The sequence below is a fragment of the Aspergillus saccharolyticus genome (genome assembly GCF_003184585.1).
Source record: "Aspergillus saccharolyticus JOP 1030-1 unplaced genomic scaffold BP01scaffold_67, whole genome shotgun sequence".
Taxonomy (NCBI): Eukaryota; Fungi; Ascomycota; class Eurotiomycetes; order Eurotiales; family Aspergillaceae; genus Aspergillus; species Aspergillus saccharolyticus.
The window spans coordinates 69,201-85,206 of NW_020290677.1; the positions used below are offsets into that span (position 1 = coordinate 69,201).

The 16,006-nt window shown below is 52.6% G+C and overlaps 7 protein-coding genes across 7 annotated transcripts; 2 read left to right on the plus strand and 5 right to left on the minus strand.

Moving 5' to 3' along the window:
- Positions 1-323: 323 nt before the first annotated feature.
- BP01DRAFT_361219 (thioredoxin-like protein 1) lies at positions 324-1,768 on the minus strand. The gene is made up of 3 exons (XM_025576095.1): positions 1,603-1,768; positions 1,338-1,485; positions 324-1,269 (listed from the first exon to the last, which is right to left on the minus strand). The coding sequence occupies exons 1-3, from the start codon at positions 1,679-1,681 to the stop codon at positions 492-494; spliced, it is 1,005 nt and encodes a 334-aa protein (XP_025426477.1). The 5' UTR covers positions 1,682-1,768; the 3' UTR covers positions 324-491.
- A 153-nt stretch (positions 1,769-1,921) lies between these two features.
- Positions 1,922-3,220, minus strand: BP01DRAFT_361222 (diphthamide biosynthesis protein 4). Its single transcript, XM_025576096.1, has one exon. The coding sequence runs from the start codon at positions 3,011-3,013 to the stop codon at positions 2,411-2,413; it is 603 nt and encodes a 200-aa protein (XP_025426478.1). The 5' UTR covers positions 3,014-3,220; the 3' UTR covers positions 1,922-2,410.
- A 228-nt stretch (positions 3,221-3,448) lies between these two features.
- Positions 3,449-5,134, minus strand: BP01DRAFT_361223 (peroxidase). Its single transcript, XM_025576097.1, has 2 exons — positions 4,555-5,134; positions 3,449-4,486 (listed from the first exon to the last, which is right to left on the minus strand). Exons 1-2 carry the CDS (start codon positions 4,909-4,911, stop codon positions 3,740-3,742), a joined length of 1,104 nt encoding a protein of 367 aa, XP_025426479.1. The 5' UTR covers positions 4,912-5,134; the 3' UTR covers positions 3,449-3,739.
- A 1,876-nt stretch (positions 5,135-7,010) lies between these two features.
- On the minus strand, positions 7,011-8,078 carry BP01DRAFT_419415 (uncharacterized protein; the record flags this gene model as incomplete). The annotated part of the gene is made up of 2 exons (XM_025579405.1): positions 7,011-7,725; positions 7,798-8,078. The coding sequence occupies 2 exons, from the start codon at positions 8,076-8,078 to the stop codon at positions 7,092-7,094; spliced, it is 915 nt and encodes a 304-aa protein (XP_025426480.1). The 3' UTR covers positions 7,011-7,091.
- Positions 8,079-8,768: 690 nt separating this feature from the next.
- Positions 8,769-10,535, plus strand: BP01DRAFT_419416 (Zn(II)2Cys6 transcription factor domain-containing protein; the record flags this gene model as incomplete). The annotated part of the gene is made up of 6 exons (XM_025579406.1): positions 8,769-8,828; positions 8,920-8,950; positions 8,986-9,473; positions 9,526-9,669; positions 9,730-10,107; positions 10,266-10,535. The coding sequence occupies 6 exons, from the start codon at positions 8,769-8,771 to the stop codon at positions 10,533-10,535; spliced, it is 1,371 nt and encodes a 456-aa protein (XP_025426481.1).
- Positions 10,536-11,521: 986 nt separating this feature from the next.
- On the plus strand, positions 11,522-14,488 carry BP01DRAFT_427049 (putative GTPase activating protein for Arf). The gene is made up of 4 exons (XM_025579826.1): positions 11,522-12,078; positions 12,144-12,160; positions 12,244-12,354; positions 12,419-14,488. Exons 1-4 carry the CDS (start codon positions 11,964-11,966, stop codon positions 14,144-14,146), a joined length of 1,971 nt encoding a protein of 656 aa, XP_025426482.1. The 5' UTR covers positions 11,522-11,963; the 3' UTR covers positions 14,147-14,488.
- Positions 14,489-14,904: 416 nt separating this feature from the next.
- Positions 14,905-15,952, minus strand: BP01DRAFT_308163 (cutinase family protein; the record flags this gene model as incomplete). Its single annotated transcript, XM_025572330.1, has 4 exons — positions 14,905-15,373; positions 15,454-15,668; positions 15,736-15,821; positions 15,877-15,952. The coding sequence occupies 4 exons, from the start codon at positions 15,950-15,952 to the stop codon at positions 14,905-14,907; spliced, it is 846 nt and encodes a 281-aa protein (XP_025426483.1).
- Positions 15,953-16,006: the final 54 nt, after the last annotated feature.

Here is a 16,006-nt window from a genome sequence, read left to right on the forward strand (position 1 = left end):
CACACCGGTTCTACTTTATTGGTCTTTCTGAATTTTCACAAGGATGAGACCATTTGGTTTGGGATCGGACATTACCTATTTCTCATCACATGATTTTGCTTCTATACCGTGCTTCGTGCAGGGCTGGGAAGCTACATCTATGAGGGAAGTTGTTGTAGATCGATTGGGTCTTGCGTGCAAAAGACTCGTAGTCAGTATGTAAATCGGTGGGCGATAACGTCCTGACCAGACCACACAAATCTGTACATTCCTATGGATTTAAGTCTAGTGCTGCGGTGTATGCTGCTCCCATGTGAACAGTGACGCATAAGCATTTCATACGGCTGCCATCTCTACTTGGAGATATGGTGTGATGTTGCCGTCTTCTGACTTCATGCAAGCTCTATCTGCATGCACTCACTAAAGCCGCCAGCGTAAACACTGCGCCCAACTCCTCAGAACATGCCTAGTGCAAAGTACATTGGTACACCACACCTCGCCTGCATCGCTGCTTACTCTCCAGGCTCGTCGCCGATTTTCTCCAACTTGCCCATCTCCCTCTTCTCACCGGCTTCGCCGAAGATGCGGATCCTGTCCACGCGCAACTTCTCACTATCCCCTTCGCCATCCACAAAGAAAATCACCAACGAGGTCACATTCTGGAACTTGACGAATCGCAGATCCACCTCAGCGGTTCCGGTTTTGGAGTCCCAGCTCTGTGGCTGGATCTCGATTGCCTGTACCGGGTCGATATCATCCGCCTCGTCGAAGCCCAATACATGTGAGCGATTCGTATACAGCTTGATCGTCTTGGGGCGCATCGGGCGTTCGTCCTCGTCGCGTTCATCGTCGTCAGTAGGTGGGAAGGATGTGATCTGTAGCGAGTGCACCTTGACAGTTGACTGAAAGGGCACGAACAGCATCAGCTGCTCATCGGTGTCACTCTCCACCCAGTCCGGGCTTCCCGCCTGCTTGCCCTTGCTGTTCAAAGCGGAGGGCTTCGGACCATCGAAGAGCGTCCTGGCCGTACCGAACTCGCTGGCTCGGTTCAACAGCTCCAGTCCTTTCGGGTCGGCTTGGTCTGTGATGTCACTATAGCCCTTCGGCACTGCACCTCCGATCCAGTATCCCCCGCTGCTGCTGCTGCTGCCCGATCCTTCGGCGGAGGAAGGCTCGGCCTTGTTGGCCTCCGCAGCGAGTTTACGGACAACGTCGTTGAGCTTCTTTGGATCTGCGCCGCGGACGGTGGAGGTAGGGCGGCCGCGTTCGAAGACAATGAAGGTGGGCATCCTATGGCAGTAATTCTCATTAGCTTTGGGCCCCCCGGTGAGGAGAAGTAACAGGAACAAGGGCCATACGCCGTGACGCCATATGCCTTGGCAATATCTTGCTGATGGTCGACGTTGATCTTGGTGAAAGTGATACGGTCCTTGCGGGACAGCTGCAAGGCTAGCTGCTCGTACGCGGGTGCGATGGCCTTGCATGGTCCACACCAGTCGGCGTAGACTTTGAGCGAAAGGGCAAGTTAACTGGGGTTCGTGCGACCGATGTAGGTATGAGACAGGTAAAGGGCAAGCGAAGGAGGGGAAGGCGGGGCAGCTGGGGCTGGGAAGACAGGCTCACAGTCGGCTACGACAAAGGTGGAGGAGCTCAGCAGAGAGCTGAATTGCTCCTTGGATGTGATTTGCACGAGTTTTGACATCGTGACGGGTGGGTGGTTCGAGGAGGTTAAAGATGGATGAATGAGGGGTTTGGGATGAGGAGAAGAGAAAGAATGGTTGTTGACCGGGCAGGGCAGGTGGTGGAGTTCCCTCCTCCCCGCTCCGGACTAATCTGTTATATCATGTCATCAACTCCGAGTCAACCCACTCCCCTCGCGGCTGCGACGGTACCTCTACTTGATCCATTTTTTTGTTACAGTATTGAACATTATCGTGGTCATTCTATAGTCAACCTGCTAAGCTCTTCTGGATCCATTGATGGCGAGGCTTTTCTCCCAGCTCGTCAAGTGACGACACAGCACACTCTGACCGCACTAGGCTTCTTCTGCTCATGGCAAAGCGCTGAACCTGTGAGCTCTGGACTTCATTCCGCACCCATAATCTGATGATCCTCTCCATGTCAACAAAATGACATGATTGCACCCAAGTGCTCGAGAGAGCAAGCATGAGCATATCAACACCACCTCGCAATTCAAGTGCCTCAGCTCTATGGCCACAGATCCCACGCCTGCGATGCGGACCATGTTCCACAACCGTATCGGACTCGGATCTCGAAGAGCCTGGGGCATGTTCCCCCAAAGAGACTGATCCACCGCGTTTGTCTTGCTGGATCAGGCAATCGTGCGCATGATAACCCACCCTTTTGGGACAGGAGGACTAGGATGAGAGTATTTTCAGACCCTCACACAAACTTGTCCACGAGTACCACCTCAGGCCCCTCGCTCCTGCTCGGCATCATGGTCATCTTCCACCGCAAACAGAACTTTCATCCACAAGCTACACCCCCGACACCCAACCACAATTTCCCCATTCTCCGCCTCTTTCTCCAAGTCCCGTTCTGTCAGCAGAAACCCTCTCTCATCCCCACAACGACACCCTCTGTACCAGAAATCTTCACCATCCTCACCCTCTTCGCAGCTCAAGTCTTCCAGATCCACCACCTCCAACCCCGTATGAAACAGAACTCCATTGCCGCGAGCCTTCTCCAGCCCCGCGGCCCGCGCGCGATCAAGTCGCAGGGTTCGATCATACTCCGCGCGTAAAGACGGATCGGAGAGAACCTTGTATGCAGCAGTGATTTCGTCTATCGTGTAGGCCCTTGCGGGTTGGGAGCCATGTGTATCCGAGGCGAGAAGACTCGCAGGCGCGTCCTGAGCGGCAGCGCCTGCGCTGGCGGCGGCCTTGTCTGGGTGGTGTTTGAGCAGGGCGCGGTGATATGCGCTCTTGAGTTCTTGCTTCGAAATAGGTGCAGATGTGAAGCGGACACTAAGGATCTCGTAGTAATCTAGTGGTAAAGAAGTGATGAGAGTCATTCTGACGGCCCTTCCTTTTCTCTCTTTCTCTTATCCTTGGTCTGCTCAGGGAAGATGGCGGCGCGGTTGTCTTGCGGACAGCTTCGGTCTGGTTGCCCTTTAAAAGAAAACTCAAGTTTCTTCTTATGTGAGCAGGTTGCAAGTTGGAGTTCGGATCATTGTACTCTTAGCACCATGGGTGTTTCGAATGCCACCCGCGCTCGCAAAGAAATGGGGGAAAAAAAGGTAAGAATGCGGCGAACGGGTGTCTTGGCCGTTCCGCATCTGCCAGGTCGGCCGCCCTACCGCCGCCGCCGGCTTCCCCGCGACAAGTCAATAGATGACTCCTGAACATCCTGTCATGGAGAACCATGCTCTTCAGATTTGACTCCACTCTAAAGATTCAGCGGCGACAATAACTCATTATACACTACACATTGTTCTCTTATAGGTAAGCTTCTTTCAATTTTGAAAACAAGCCCTGTTGAAGCCAGTTCCTCTAGCGGATAGGTCTAGTATTGATGCTCTAGAAGTCTTCTACCTAGAACCCATCATTCAATGCCATCTATGACAATCAAGCTGGAAAAAAATGCCACACAGAGAGGCTACGGCCGTCCAAGAGCGAACCGTGAAAACATAGATCGGATATCAAAATGTCGAACAATGTTAAAAAACGCAATGCCCCGCGAATATAAAAGATCCCCAAAATAACAAGAACAAGAACTATTCACACATTCGGCGTATAATTTATGCCTCGGGGGACTTGAAGACGTAGCGGTCCTCGGCCTTGCTGGTGAAGGGAACACCAAGCTCGAGAAGCTTGACGTACACGTCAGTGAACTCCTTGAAGAAGACATCGTTGTCCTTGGCGTAGCGCTCGACGTGCTTGCGGAACTCCTTGTCCTTGATCAGGGCAAGGTCAGTGGGGAGCATCATCAGGGTCTTGGTGGTCTTGTCGGTGAACTGAACGGGGCCGTTCCACTTCTTCTGCTGCCACTTCTCGTCAAGCAGGAGCTTGAAGAAGTCGTTGGTGAAAACGGTAGGGCTGAAATCCCAGGGGCCGTCGAAACCGGAGCGGTCAGTGTGAGCGCGACCCAGGGCATGGGCACCAATCAGAGCCACAATCTCCTGGTCGTTGAAGCCCATGCGGTAGAAGATGTCACGGATGTGTCTCTGGTCCTTGGAGGCATCGGGAAGACGGCCATCGGGGGTGCAGGCGGCGACATCCCTGTCCTGACGGCCAGGGCGCCAAGGGATGGCAGGGCCACCGCACTCCTGGATAGCGGCAGAGCCGGCCAGGGTCCACAAATCGGAGTAGGTGATCCAGGGGAACTGCTGCTTGATGGGCTCGAGGAAGTCTCTGGCGTGCTTCAAACCAGCGTTGGCACCGTGGTCAGACTCGGGAGCGAACCGCATGGTAGCACCGTTGCTACCGCCGGTGCCAGTCTCCTTGTCATAGGTGCCACTTGCGTGCCAGGCCAGGCGAACAAGGACCTATCATCGGTTCCGGCGTTAGTGTCATGTCAAGCAAAGCTCATTCTCGATAGGTCTTGGCAACTTACGGGGCCGTAACTGCCGTCGTCATAGTCGGTCTCGTCCACCAGCTTCCTGGCAATCGCATCGTACACCTTTTGGTAGTCGGCCTGGGTGGGAACGAAGGTCTTGGAGCTCACGGAAGAATCACCGCCCTGGAAAAGGAAGAAAGCGCCGGCAGCACCAGCAGCAGCAAGACCAGCCCATAGGAGGCCGTTGGAGGACTTGCTGGAGCCAGCCTCAGAAGCGTATCCCCGGCGCGAAGCAGTGCGGAAGCCCTGCGAAGGAAGAGCATAACGAGCACTGCGCGCAGCGGGTCTGAAAGCCGAGGTGGCAGGGGTCGAGCGAAGGAAGGCCCGAGAGGCCGAACGAGCAGCGGAGGCCATTGTGTGAGAGAAAGGTATGGGATGAAGGGATATTTTGCTCGGAGAGGTAGGACAGGAGGGTACACACAGTACTCTGGGAGGTGAGACGAAAAGACGAGGGAAAGAGGAGAGAGCAAGGGAGAAGAGATGACAAGGAATCACGAGGAGGAAGAGGAGAAGGACGAAGACAGGGATACTAATAAGTTCACTAGGCTGCGAATCACTTCCATCGGTTTTGCTCGCGACGCCTCCAACAGTCCCCGGAAGCACCAATGACAAGGGCGAATGGGAAGATGGCTCTAGCCCAATCTTTTGAGTCAGCAAGTGCCTGTCTAACTATTAGTTAACTATTCCGTCTCTCCGCATTTCCTGCAGCTTCTTCTAGAAGAACTTTTGACTTTTGCCGTAAGACTACCGCATGGACTAATTGCCGCGGCTGTTCGAGATTACGGATCGTGGCAAGTCCCAGGGGCTCAATCCATGGGACTTCCCGGGGCATTTTTTGCCTGCCCTGGAACCTTCTCATCTCTGGGTATAGGTCTTATGCCCTGGATCGTTCTGGCTGCTCAGAAAATTGCCCTTCTAATGCAATACGTGGACAAGTCAGCTTCGAGAGGGGTTAGTCTAACCCTTGTCTTGTCTCTCGCGTAGGCGGATGGAGACTCGGGGAGTGATAGATACGATGCGACAATCCCCATGCGATTAAATCCAATCAACAATACCGAAGCGGGTCCGGTGCGTTCCGATTATTAACCTGCGAGTTCTCTTTGGTTCTTTTGCTCGTTCTCGGCTCCACCTTTCTCTCTCTCCTCTTCCTCTGTCTTACCTACCAAATCGTGCCTGTCCAGAACTCCAGACTTGTCGCCCATTACTCATCGGAACCTCAACGGCTCCCGATTTCCAGCCGTCGTCTCAAATTTGGCATCCTCGATACATACACAAGAATTGCTGGGCAACCCGTAGAGAGCCGAGGAAGATGTGCTTCAAAGTCAACAGGAAAATCACTGCATGACTGCACAGGTACAATTCATGTGACCCATGAACATAACTTATTCACTGGCTGCTGATGTCCGCACGCTTGATGGTGAGATTATGGCGATATCGAAATAGAATTCCATCGCAAGTCTGCCGCGCCAGAAGCCGAGGGATTACTTTTCAATTCCAATGCGTTGCTTTCATACTTACCAGCAGGGTGTCGTCGGTCTTCATCATTTGCTCGACTTGAGCATCGCAGCCGGACCTTATTCGCAAGGCAGCATCTATTCGACAGTATCACGCAGCATCGCTAGGTGCCAAGCTCAATCCGCCCAGCGCATCTCCTGTTGGCACTAGTATCTGGCATCCCACCGTACAAATTCAACAAGGAGTGTTTTTACAATTCAGAATGTCCGTCGTAAAAATAGTCCTGCCGTTCGATCAAAGCGAACACCAGGGTGGAGTAGACGCAGCTCTGCTAAAAACTGTTTGGTTTTGATCTTCCACTGAACGAACTAAAAAAAAAAGTATGCCTCTTTGCCATTGAAAAGGCTAGACGCGCACTGTGTGGGTTTGAATGTTCGTGATGTATGTTTTTCTACGGAGGCGCAAGCGAGCCCCAGGTGCCATCATTTTGCAAACAGGGGGTGAGTTAAGCCCTTCGATAATACGGAGTGTATAATCATGGCCGAAGAAGTGAATGCCTCTCTTTGTAGAGGGGAAGTGTTGATGGGAGAAAAACGAATGGGAGAGGGGAAAAAACTCAGAGGGACACAATCACATGAGATTAAATGCTTCGCTTAATGTGGTCATGTGATTCGTACGCTAGCTCGCAACGGGTAAAGTGTTTGTCCGCACGGGTTTTAGGCATCCTAGAAGCAAGACTGGACCCTGACAGAAGGTGATGCATTTACAATCCTAACAAACTCATTGTAGTGCTACTGATAGCTCGCCTGAGTGGCTGTGTCACAGATCGAGTCGGAGACGAAGGAATAAATGGTTGTGATAGTCACTTGATGACTAAACGCACTAGTAGTCTCTGTATGCAGATTTGGTCACATATATAATAACCTTGCGGGTATCCCAATCCCAGACAAGAACAATAAACGCCCGCAAAAGAGAGAAGAAATAAGAAGAAATACAGCCCTGACCATAAAGTACCGTGCCTCGCATGCAGTACGACACTAGTAGCATAGTAGTATCCAAAAAATCCGGCATTCTAAGGTTCATTTTTGGCGTCGGTAATTGATTTCATCCATTGCAAGCCCCACGAGCTGCGTGATAGGTCCACCGCGTCGCTTCTTGTACCGGGCCCCCGGCTTCCCGCTCTCATACTGCATGCTCGACATATCCGGCTGTGACTCGAGGGTCGACGCATCCTGGATGTTTGCCTGGAACGGCTCGAACGCGGGCCGGACAGTTAACGTGAGCCCGATTCCCAGGCACACGTAGACGATCACCAGCTCCTCCAGAACCGACATGCACAGCTGGATGCTCACGTTCCCAGAGATAGAGCTGAACTCCGCCTTCCGAGTGAAAGTAGACAGCAGGGAGTAGAGAATTCGCACGAAGAGTAGTGGGATCGAGATGCTCACGGCCAAGAGTAAGCGGTGCTCCCCTTCCTCGATGCGCTGATAACGGAGGGAGATCAAGAGCAGCAGGATGCAGAGGCCGACCCAGGCAATGATGTAGAGAATCAAGCCAGCCTTGGTCTTGGAGCTGTAGAGGCCCTCCGTCGGGTTTGTGCTTGTGGTTTGGCCCACAATGCCGAGGATCATGCCTACGATGGTGACCAGCCCGGTCACTTTGAACAGTAAGGGATGCAGGGCGTGGCCGGACTTGCGTTGGATCGAGTCGTTACTATAGGAAGAGGAGTATATTAGCAACAATGCCCCTTATGAATACGGTACGGGAGATAAACAGAGGGCATACGCTCGGGATAATAGACCAATGCAGCCCCAGGTTAAAGGTGAGATTCCGATGGAAGTGCAAACTGCCCATGCCACATAGAGGTCGATTGACGTAGGATCATTGATAGTCGCCAAGTAGCAGCAGGAGCCAATGATCCGAGCCAAGGAGAATATCACGAAGAAGATCCAACCTGAGCTCCGTGTGAATCCGTGGCGAAAGGCCATCCATAGGGCTGTGAACAAGGTGGGAATGTAGACGATCAATTCGAGGATGGAGATCCCATGGCGGTAGTCGACAGCCATGATTGCAACGATGTTAGAATAATTTGATGCCCGGAAGGTATGCTTCAATCGAGAGTGACAAGCTTGATGCTAATGGTCGACTAAAGGGAAGGATTGCTGCTATTTAACCCTCTCGACGAGGGCTTTTTGCAGTCTCCATCGCGAGGTTTAGCCTTAGAACCACGGGGCTGTGTAGACATTTTATCATTACCAGTCTCCGGCAGGATCACGGGGCAATCTTTACCACCCTTAACGAGACTCACTCCTCAATACAAAATAATGAAGAATGCTGCATCCTTCCAGGGCGAAATTGTTTGAAAGAGATAGACTCGACCAATGAAGAGGACGGACAACGGGGCCGAGCTCGCCATGCATACCGGAAGCGGTTAGCCCGAGGCTTGACCCAGCCGCAATTCTGCGAGCGAAGCCTCTCGAGTCTCTCCACCCAAACTCCACTTGACACTCATTCCCTCGCGTGTCTCTTACCTTATCCGACTTTGGCTGTCCAAGTCAGCACTGTGTGCGATGGGTTGATAATGGAGAACTGCCGCCGACTTTACTTTCTTTCCATGAAATGGTCCCTAAGTAGGTCATGGCAAATATCTGAAAATCTCAGAGTTATGCACGATCTAGCTCCTGGGCCAGCCGCTATACTGCAGCCCAAGCCTTACCATTTTATCACCATTAGCTTCTCGGATTTCCCGACTCGCCATGGTATATCGTGGTAAACCGAGCGGAGGCTGTGATACCTGTCGCGCGAGAAAGGTCAATGTGTGTCTTGCGGTCAAGGCTGAAAGGCCGTTGTGGTCCCTGGAAATCAATCTCGGCCCCCACGACCGACAACGCTGATCAACGAGCTCAGTGTGATGAAACACGACCCATTTGTGTACGTTGTACTAAAGCTCGGCGCACTTGCTCCGGCTACCAGATCAACTTTCCCTATGGTTCAAAGACGAGAGCGATGCCGTTGTGCAGAAAGTGAAGGCCCTGAACAGGCTGGATTTAGATGACTCGGCCCCGCCAGGGATAGTTGTCAGGTCAAGACAAGCAGCCGCTCAAGTATGTCGCCTTCAGCACTTGACATTCTCAATTCCTGTCTTCAACTTTACGCTGGACCATATCCTCCAAGCCACCTGTCTCTTTCTCAAGTCGTACCCATGGCTCGATGTTTCATGCCTCGTAGCACAATCCCAGACGCATGTTTTATCCATTGGCGAGAGAGCCATGATGACGGGGATCGCGTCGGTGGGTCTGGCAAATTTGGCAAATCTTCATAAATCGCAGTCTTTTCGAAATGCCTCGAGATGCGAGTATACTACTACTGCCTTACACTTAACGAATGCTGCCCTACGTGATCCAATAGCAGTCAAAGCGGACACCACGCTCACCGCCGTTGCTTGCCTCTCTTTGTTTGAAGTGAGTTTCGACTCGTGACCTTGAAAACAAGGCAACTGATTTGTTTCACCAGATTATCTGCTGCGACAAGGAGGAATCCTTGCTGTCGTGGTATGAGCATTCGCGGGGCATTGCGGCCCTCCTCGAACTTCGCGGTGAAGAACAGCTCCATCGCGAAACAGGTCAACAAGTGTTCCAGGTTCTGAGAAATGAAGTGGTTAGCCATTGGACAGGTTCGGAGCTGGCCAAGTGATAGAAAATTCTAACAGCATCATAGCTCATTGGCTGCTTACAAAAACGAACACGACTGCCTCCTGCACTTATCAGGAAACCGCGCCGGGCAGACTCAACTGCGCAGACATATTGCGCGGACCGGTTGATAGAGATCGCTGCCGGTCTATGTGAGCTTCAAGTCCAAGTGAACGAGGGAGCAGTCACTGACAGTGCTGAAGTCCTTGCCCTCGCCGTGAGGCTGGATTCTGAGTTGGAGGATTTCACTAGGGAACTTTCGGCCGAGATGTCCTTCACCGTACATCTGCGGAGCCACACAAAGACCTCTGAAGATGAAGTGGTGAATACGGTCAACCATTACAATGGAAGGTACCATGTGTACCCTTCCATGTGGATGTGCAACACTTGGAACAACTACCGATGGGTGCGCATTCTCGTCAACAGCCTTATTCTGACAATTCTCGACAATTGACCTTTGAACATGACCGCGGCTCAGTTTCCCATGCCTTGAAAAGTCGCTGTTGCCACGCCCGTGCCCTTTCAAGGCAATTGGCCATGGATATTTGCTGCGCGGTTCCGTAGAAATTCGGCCTTGCTCATGAGGCGGAAAGCATGACGTTGGAATCATTGGGGGTCAAAGCTGGAACTGGATTCACACTACTTCTGCCCCTCTATCTAGCTGCGGTGGTTGATGGCGTGTCAAGCCCTGTACACTCCTGGGCTATGAAGTGCCTGGGCATCATTGGGTATGAGATGGGGATACAGACAGCTGTCTCACTTCTGAGAGTGCTAGAGATAGAGCAAGGTATCACGCGCTGGGTTGAGTCGATGGACGACGAAGGACTGGGGTGATAGATAATTCATGATGATAACGGCATGTACTCTGGTGCCTCAGGCATTATTACGAAACACGTGTCACGTGGCGCACCGTTGGGCATCCTTTAGAAAGTCTTCTTCCGTGCGGCAGATCAAAATTCTTCTTTCTTCTTCACACTTATCATACCTCACGAACGCATAATCAACCTACACTCCTATCCTCCATAGGATGGCAGGTCATATTGGCGGTCCAGAATGACGTTTTCAACACCGGGCAAATTTCTCGCTATGACTCCGTTACTGTGCTGGGTTTCCTCGGAAGCTTCCAGTGCGATGGTGGATGGAGTCACTTGCTGCTCATACATGCCGATGCAAGATTTATCTCTTGTGTGTAGGGCGAGATGGAGTGAGAGAAGGAGGGAGAGAACGGTTCCCCCCTCCCCTTCCGTAGTTCAGGTCACGCATGCTCAAGAAGAAAGCATTATTTCCATGTACCAACCAGCCTTTCGTAAGCGCGGATTGGCCTTCAGGGATCATTCGATTAGGTTTCGCGTGTGCAGATTGTTGATTGTAAGCTCAATCTTAGAACGTGGGCCTTGGTCCCTAGGAGTATTGTCTGTTGAGCGAAAAGGAGTGTCTGTCCTCCGCCCAGACCGCGGCATGTAATAAAGTGAATTAAGTGCCTGCAAATCAATTATTGGCGACAGAAATTGGGGGATGTCAATAGCGCTGAAAATAGAACCGTGATGGCCCGGTCTCTATGAAACTGGGTCTATTGTTTAGTTGGGGGCTGCTTGCCCCTGATTCTTGACAAAGAAAGCATGGATGGATGCATCTGCGAGCGCCGTCTTCAGCTCCGGATGCAGAATCGACCAGAGGGCTCCGGTTGCCTTTTAATTCTGAAGTGATTGTAATCAAGATGCTTTCCAATCTGTCAGCAGGTAATGAAATAACTAACTAATCTGTAACTTAATTAGTGAGGATTACAGAACACAGACAAGCAGAGGAGAGGAAGAGGGAGAGGGAAATCGAGTCCACCATCCAACATCTTTCCTCCCCACATCTTCATTATTCATCCCTGGCCACTATTCTCCGTCGGCTGCCCTCCCACTCCCTCACTGCCTCACTCCCTCATTTTACTCACTCAATCCTACATTACCTCACCCCACCCTTCTCTGTCATTTTTCACCTTCTCCTGCATACGCCGTCGATACGACTTCTATCCAGCTTTATGTTTCGAGCGCTGATTGTGTAAATATGCTTGATCTCGCCGCCTGAGGATATCGCCCCGAATTCCCCGTTCCGGAAGCTCGGCTCGTGTATTCACTGAGACTTTTATCCCTACGGCACCCTCCCTTGCAAGCTTACAGCTTTGAAACTCTTTTTTTGCTTGGCCTCAAGACACTTGGAGCCCGTCACCCCACCTGCGCAACAGAGGTCGTCGTCGTTTGAGCAATCGCGACCATGGTTGGAGGCATTAGCAAGCGGCAGCAATTCCGCAATGAACGGGCACTGCAGGACCTTATCCGGTCCGTTCCTGGCAACGACCGCTGCGCTGACTGCGAGGCTATGAACCCTGGTGAGTCTCTTACACTTGCAGACGAAACGATAAGTTCTGTTGCTAATGAATCCCTTGAAATTTAGGCTGGGCTAGTTGGAACGTACGTACTATCACCGCTCTATGCACGCATTCGAGGGGCGGAGAAGGCAGAAGGACCTGGCATTCTGACTGGAACGAATACAGTTGGGAATCTTTCTTTGTATGCGATGCGCCGCCATACATCGAAAGCTTGGCACGCATATCTCTAAGGTCAAGTCCCTGAGTATGGACACATGGACGGACGATCAAGTCGATGTGAGTGACAGCCACTCCGCCAACTCAAATGGACAAAACTGATTCGTAACCGGGTGTGCGCTAGAATATGAAATCGCACGGCAACAACATTATGAACAAGATCCTTAACCCCAAGAACGTGAAGCCACCTGTTCCGACCGACGTTGATGAGGCGGACTCTTGCATGGAGCGATTCATTCGACAGAAATACCAGCATCGGTCTCTGGATGAAAACAAACCGAAGCCTCCCAGTCGTCATGATTCGGGATATGATAGATCTCCGGAGGGGTCGCCGCCTCCTCTACCCCCGAAACCTGCCAGGCCGTTTGGCTTCGGCCTTCGCTCGGCGTCATCCGCGACGAATCTCAACCGCATCTCTAACCGCAGTGCCTCCTCTCCACAATCGGACAGGTTTGACTCACCTTCGCCGTCAGTAGGTATCAGAAAGGCCTCCGGGGATGCGTCGCTCGAAACGAAGTTGGCGACTCTGAGGGACATGGGGTTCACCAATGAGCGCCGGAATGCTATTGCTCTCCGCGAACTGAATGGAAACCTTGACAAAACCATCGAGACGTTGGTGAGGTTGGGAGAGGGCAATGGATCTGTGGTGCGGCCGATCGCCTCGGCTTCTACTCCTACCGTGGATTCTTCCAAGTCTGGCAACCCCTTTGATCAACTAGACTCGAGACCAGCAGCGCAGCCCAGCAGCAATTTCAATCCCTTCGACGCACAACCTCCACAGCAAGTACAGCCGCCGCCGCCGCCGCCGCCGCAACAATTACCTCAGTCGGCCTCTATGCAGCCCCTTGAGCAGTCATTTCAAGGCCTGCAGGTCACCCAGCCTCTGTTTCCTCACTCCACAGGGGGGTACCCGTACAGACAATCCTCACTTCCTCAGCCCCTGTATCAGCAGGCGAGTGTTGCGCCTCCTGCAACCTCTACATTGAATCAGAGCGGATATGTTGCATCTCCGCAGATACTGGAAGGGAGCCACAACCCTTTCTTCCAAACTGGAGCTCAGCCGCAGGCCAGCTTGACCGCTCCTATCGCAAATCCCAATGCTGTTCCAAACAACCCATTCTTCGGACATGTAACGTCACAACAAGCATCAACGCAGGCGCAGAACCAAGTGTCTTCCAGTCCCTTTGGCCCTCCGCGACATGCGAATACAATGCCTATTATGTCTGCAACGTCGCCTTTTGGCCAGCCATCGCCCTTTCAACAACAGCAGCAGCAGCCACAGCAAGCGCAGCCTCAGCTGCAAATGCCGCCTACGCAACAACCCGGTCAAAATCCCATGAACCCCTTCCATATGATGAACGCACCGCTCACGCCTCAGAGTGCGGGCTATCCCGCTCCGCCGCAGTACGGCTACCAGATGCCAGCTCAGCATCTGTACGCTCAGCCCACAGCGCGGGTTGACAAGAACAGTATTCTTGCGTTGTATAATCTCTCTCCCCAACCCCCTACTATCCCCGAACATCCTCAATCTCACTCTCTGGGAGCCGCCAACCCGGCCCAGCAAGTACCGATGAACCCACCCACCAACTACAATACTCCCCAACAGCCCGCCGCCACCGACCCTCAAGCTACAGGGACACGGAACCCCTTCTTCACCGCCGCCCCAGCCGCTCCTTACTCGACGGCTACGCCCCAGGCTGCACCCCAGCTACCGGCCGGCTACCGACCCGCGACGTCAGCCGGCCCCTTCCCTCGTGGTCACATGAGCCAGCAAAGTGTGGACATCAATGGCTTCCAGAGTGGCCGCCATAGCCCCGACGCATTCGCCAGCCTGAGCGCACGCTACGGGTAGATAGCTTCTGAGACTCAACGCTTGAATCCGAATTCTTGCAGTTTGCAGCTTCCGTTTCAGCTCCAAGCGTTTTTCAATCCTCCCCCGTTTGTTATCCATCGATTTGGTCAAGCGTATATATTCTCCGCACTTCGTACTTGACTTTCGCTTGAACCAGTGGTTGATGTTGTTCCTTTCTTTCTTTCGAATGTGCTGGCCTGAACTTCGGGGATATTGCATCATTCATGGCGTTTTCTTGGACGTGTCATATAGCAGCACTGTATGATTGCTCTGGTCTTGGCAGAGAGGTATATAAAGCCGGTCAAGTTGTTACATAAAGTGCATTCGACCAATAAAGCTCGGTTCACAAGTCGATTACAACATCTGTCTTGGTCGGAGTTGCGAAAAGTCTACACAATCTTCCCTCGTAACCCATCTGTATCAGCGTAGAACCCACTTCCCGCTTAAGGTCGGCGTGCTCTCATGAGAACGTAGCGAGCAATTAGCGTCCGAGACCAGGCAGAGGTCTGATGGTGTAATCTATTGGTTCAGAATTAATCTACAGAAGCCAGTCAATCCATGTATGCCACTAGTCATGACAGAACCCGCTACCATGAAATATGACTAAAATCACTAAGTGGATCAAGCAAAGAATGGGCAGAGAATATGGGCAAAAAGCAAATAGAACGCCTCGAGAACAATGTTGCCCAACCAGCCCAGACTCCGCACCCACTATCGTGAACCGCTTCTTCCGCTTGCTCTCGGTCGGACAATCTCCTCTAAAAGAAAGACCCCAAGCTGCTCGAACTATCGCTTGAACCACTGCTGCTGCTGCTGCTGCTGCTGCCGCCGCCGCCGCCGCCGCCGAAAAGCGAGCTCAGACCGCCAAGTCCAGAAAGTCCAGAGGCTCCTGAAGACGAGGTGGAACTCCCACTGCTAGTGCTTGTGCCAGTGCTTCCAGACGAAGTCGACGAGGTCGAGATGGTTCCCAGCTTAGACTCCAGCCACTGTGCGGCCTCACCGGTGTTGACAATGTACGAGAAATGGGCGGGGAGGACGAGTAGTGTGCCGTCGCAGACCATGTCGCCCGCGGCACAGTAGATCTTGACCTTGTCGTAGGGGAAGTTCCCGATCTGGCCGTGTTCCTGGGCGTTGCGAGTGTAGCCGAAGAGGACCACACCCTTGATCTTGTCCTTGACGTTGTCGTCGAGCTCTTTGATGGAGTCATCCATCACCGCTGTTCCTTGACTATATACATTGCAGGATTTCTTAGTATGCGCTAGGTTTTTTGAACTTGTTCGGGGGGGCGGTGGGGGAGTGTGTCTTACCTATATCCGCCGGCAAGGATTTGACTGTTCGGACACTTGGATGCGGCAAGGTTGAAGAGAGACTTTGCTTCACTGATGGCTGCTGGGGAAGTGTTCCCGGGCAAGGCATTAGAAATCAGATCAGCCGTGTAGGCAGGGCCGACACCCTGGCAAAGAACCTGGCCGGCCTTGGCCATTTTGAGATCGTTGCAGACGGCCGGGCCGGTGGAGATGCCCTGTTTTCCCATCTTAGAATAGAGACAGACACGGGCCAGAGAGAGGGCAAGGAATAGTCTGGCTTACAAGGAGGCCCGGCTCCGTGGAAGCGCGCGCAAAGATGAAGATGATGGGCTTGCAAGAGCCGTCACGGAGTTCATTTCCCGAACTGACTGCAGGGAACTTAGCAAGACCATTCCAGAGATAGCCGAGGCAGGGAATCCATACGTTGACGGGACTCGAGACCCATTGGGGTGGCCGCTGCCAGGCACATGAGGCCGAGGAAGAACAATGGAAGCTTCATAGTGGGTTTGAGGTGCTGGGACTGTTGGCCTCTCGAATCACTCAGATACCAATC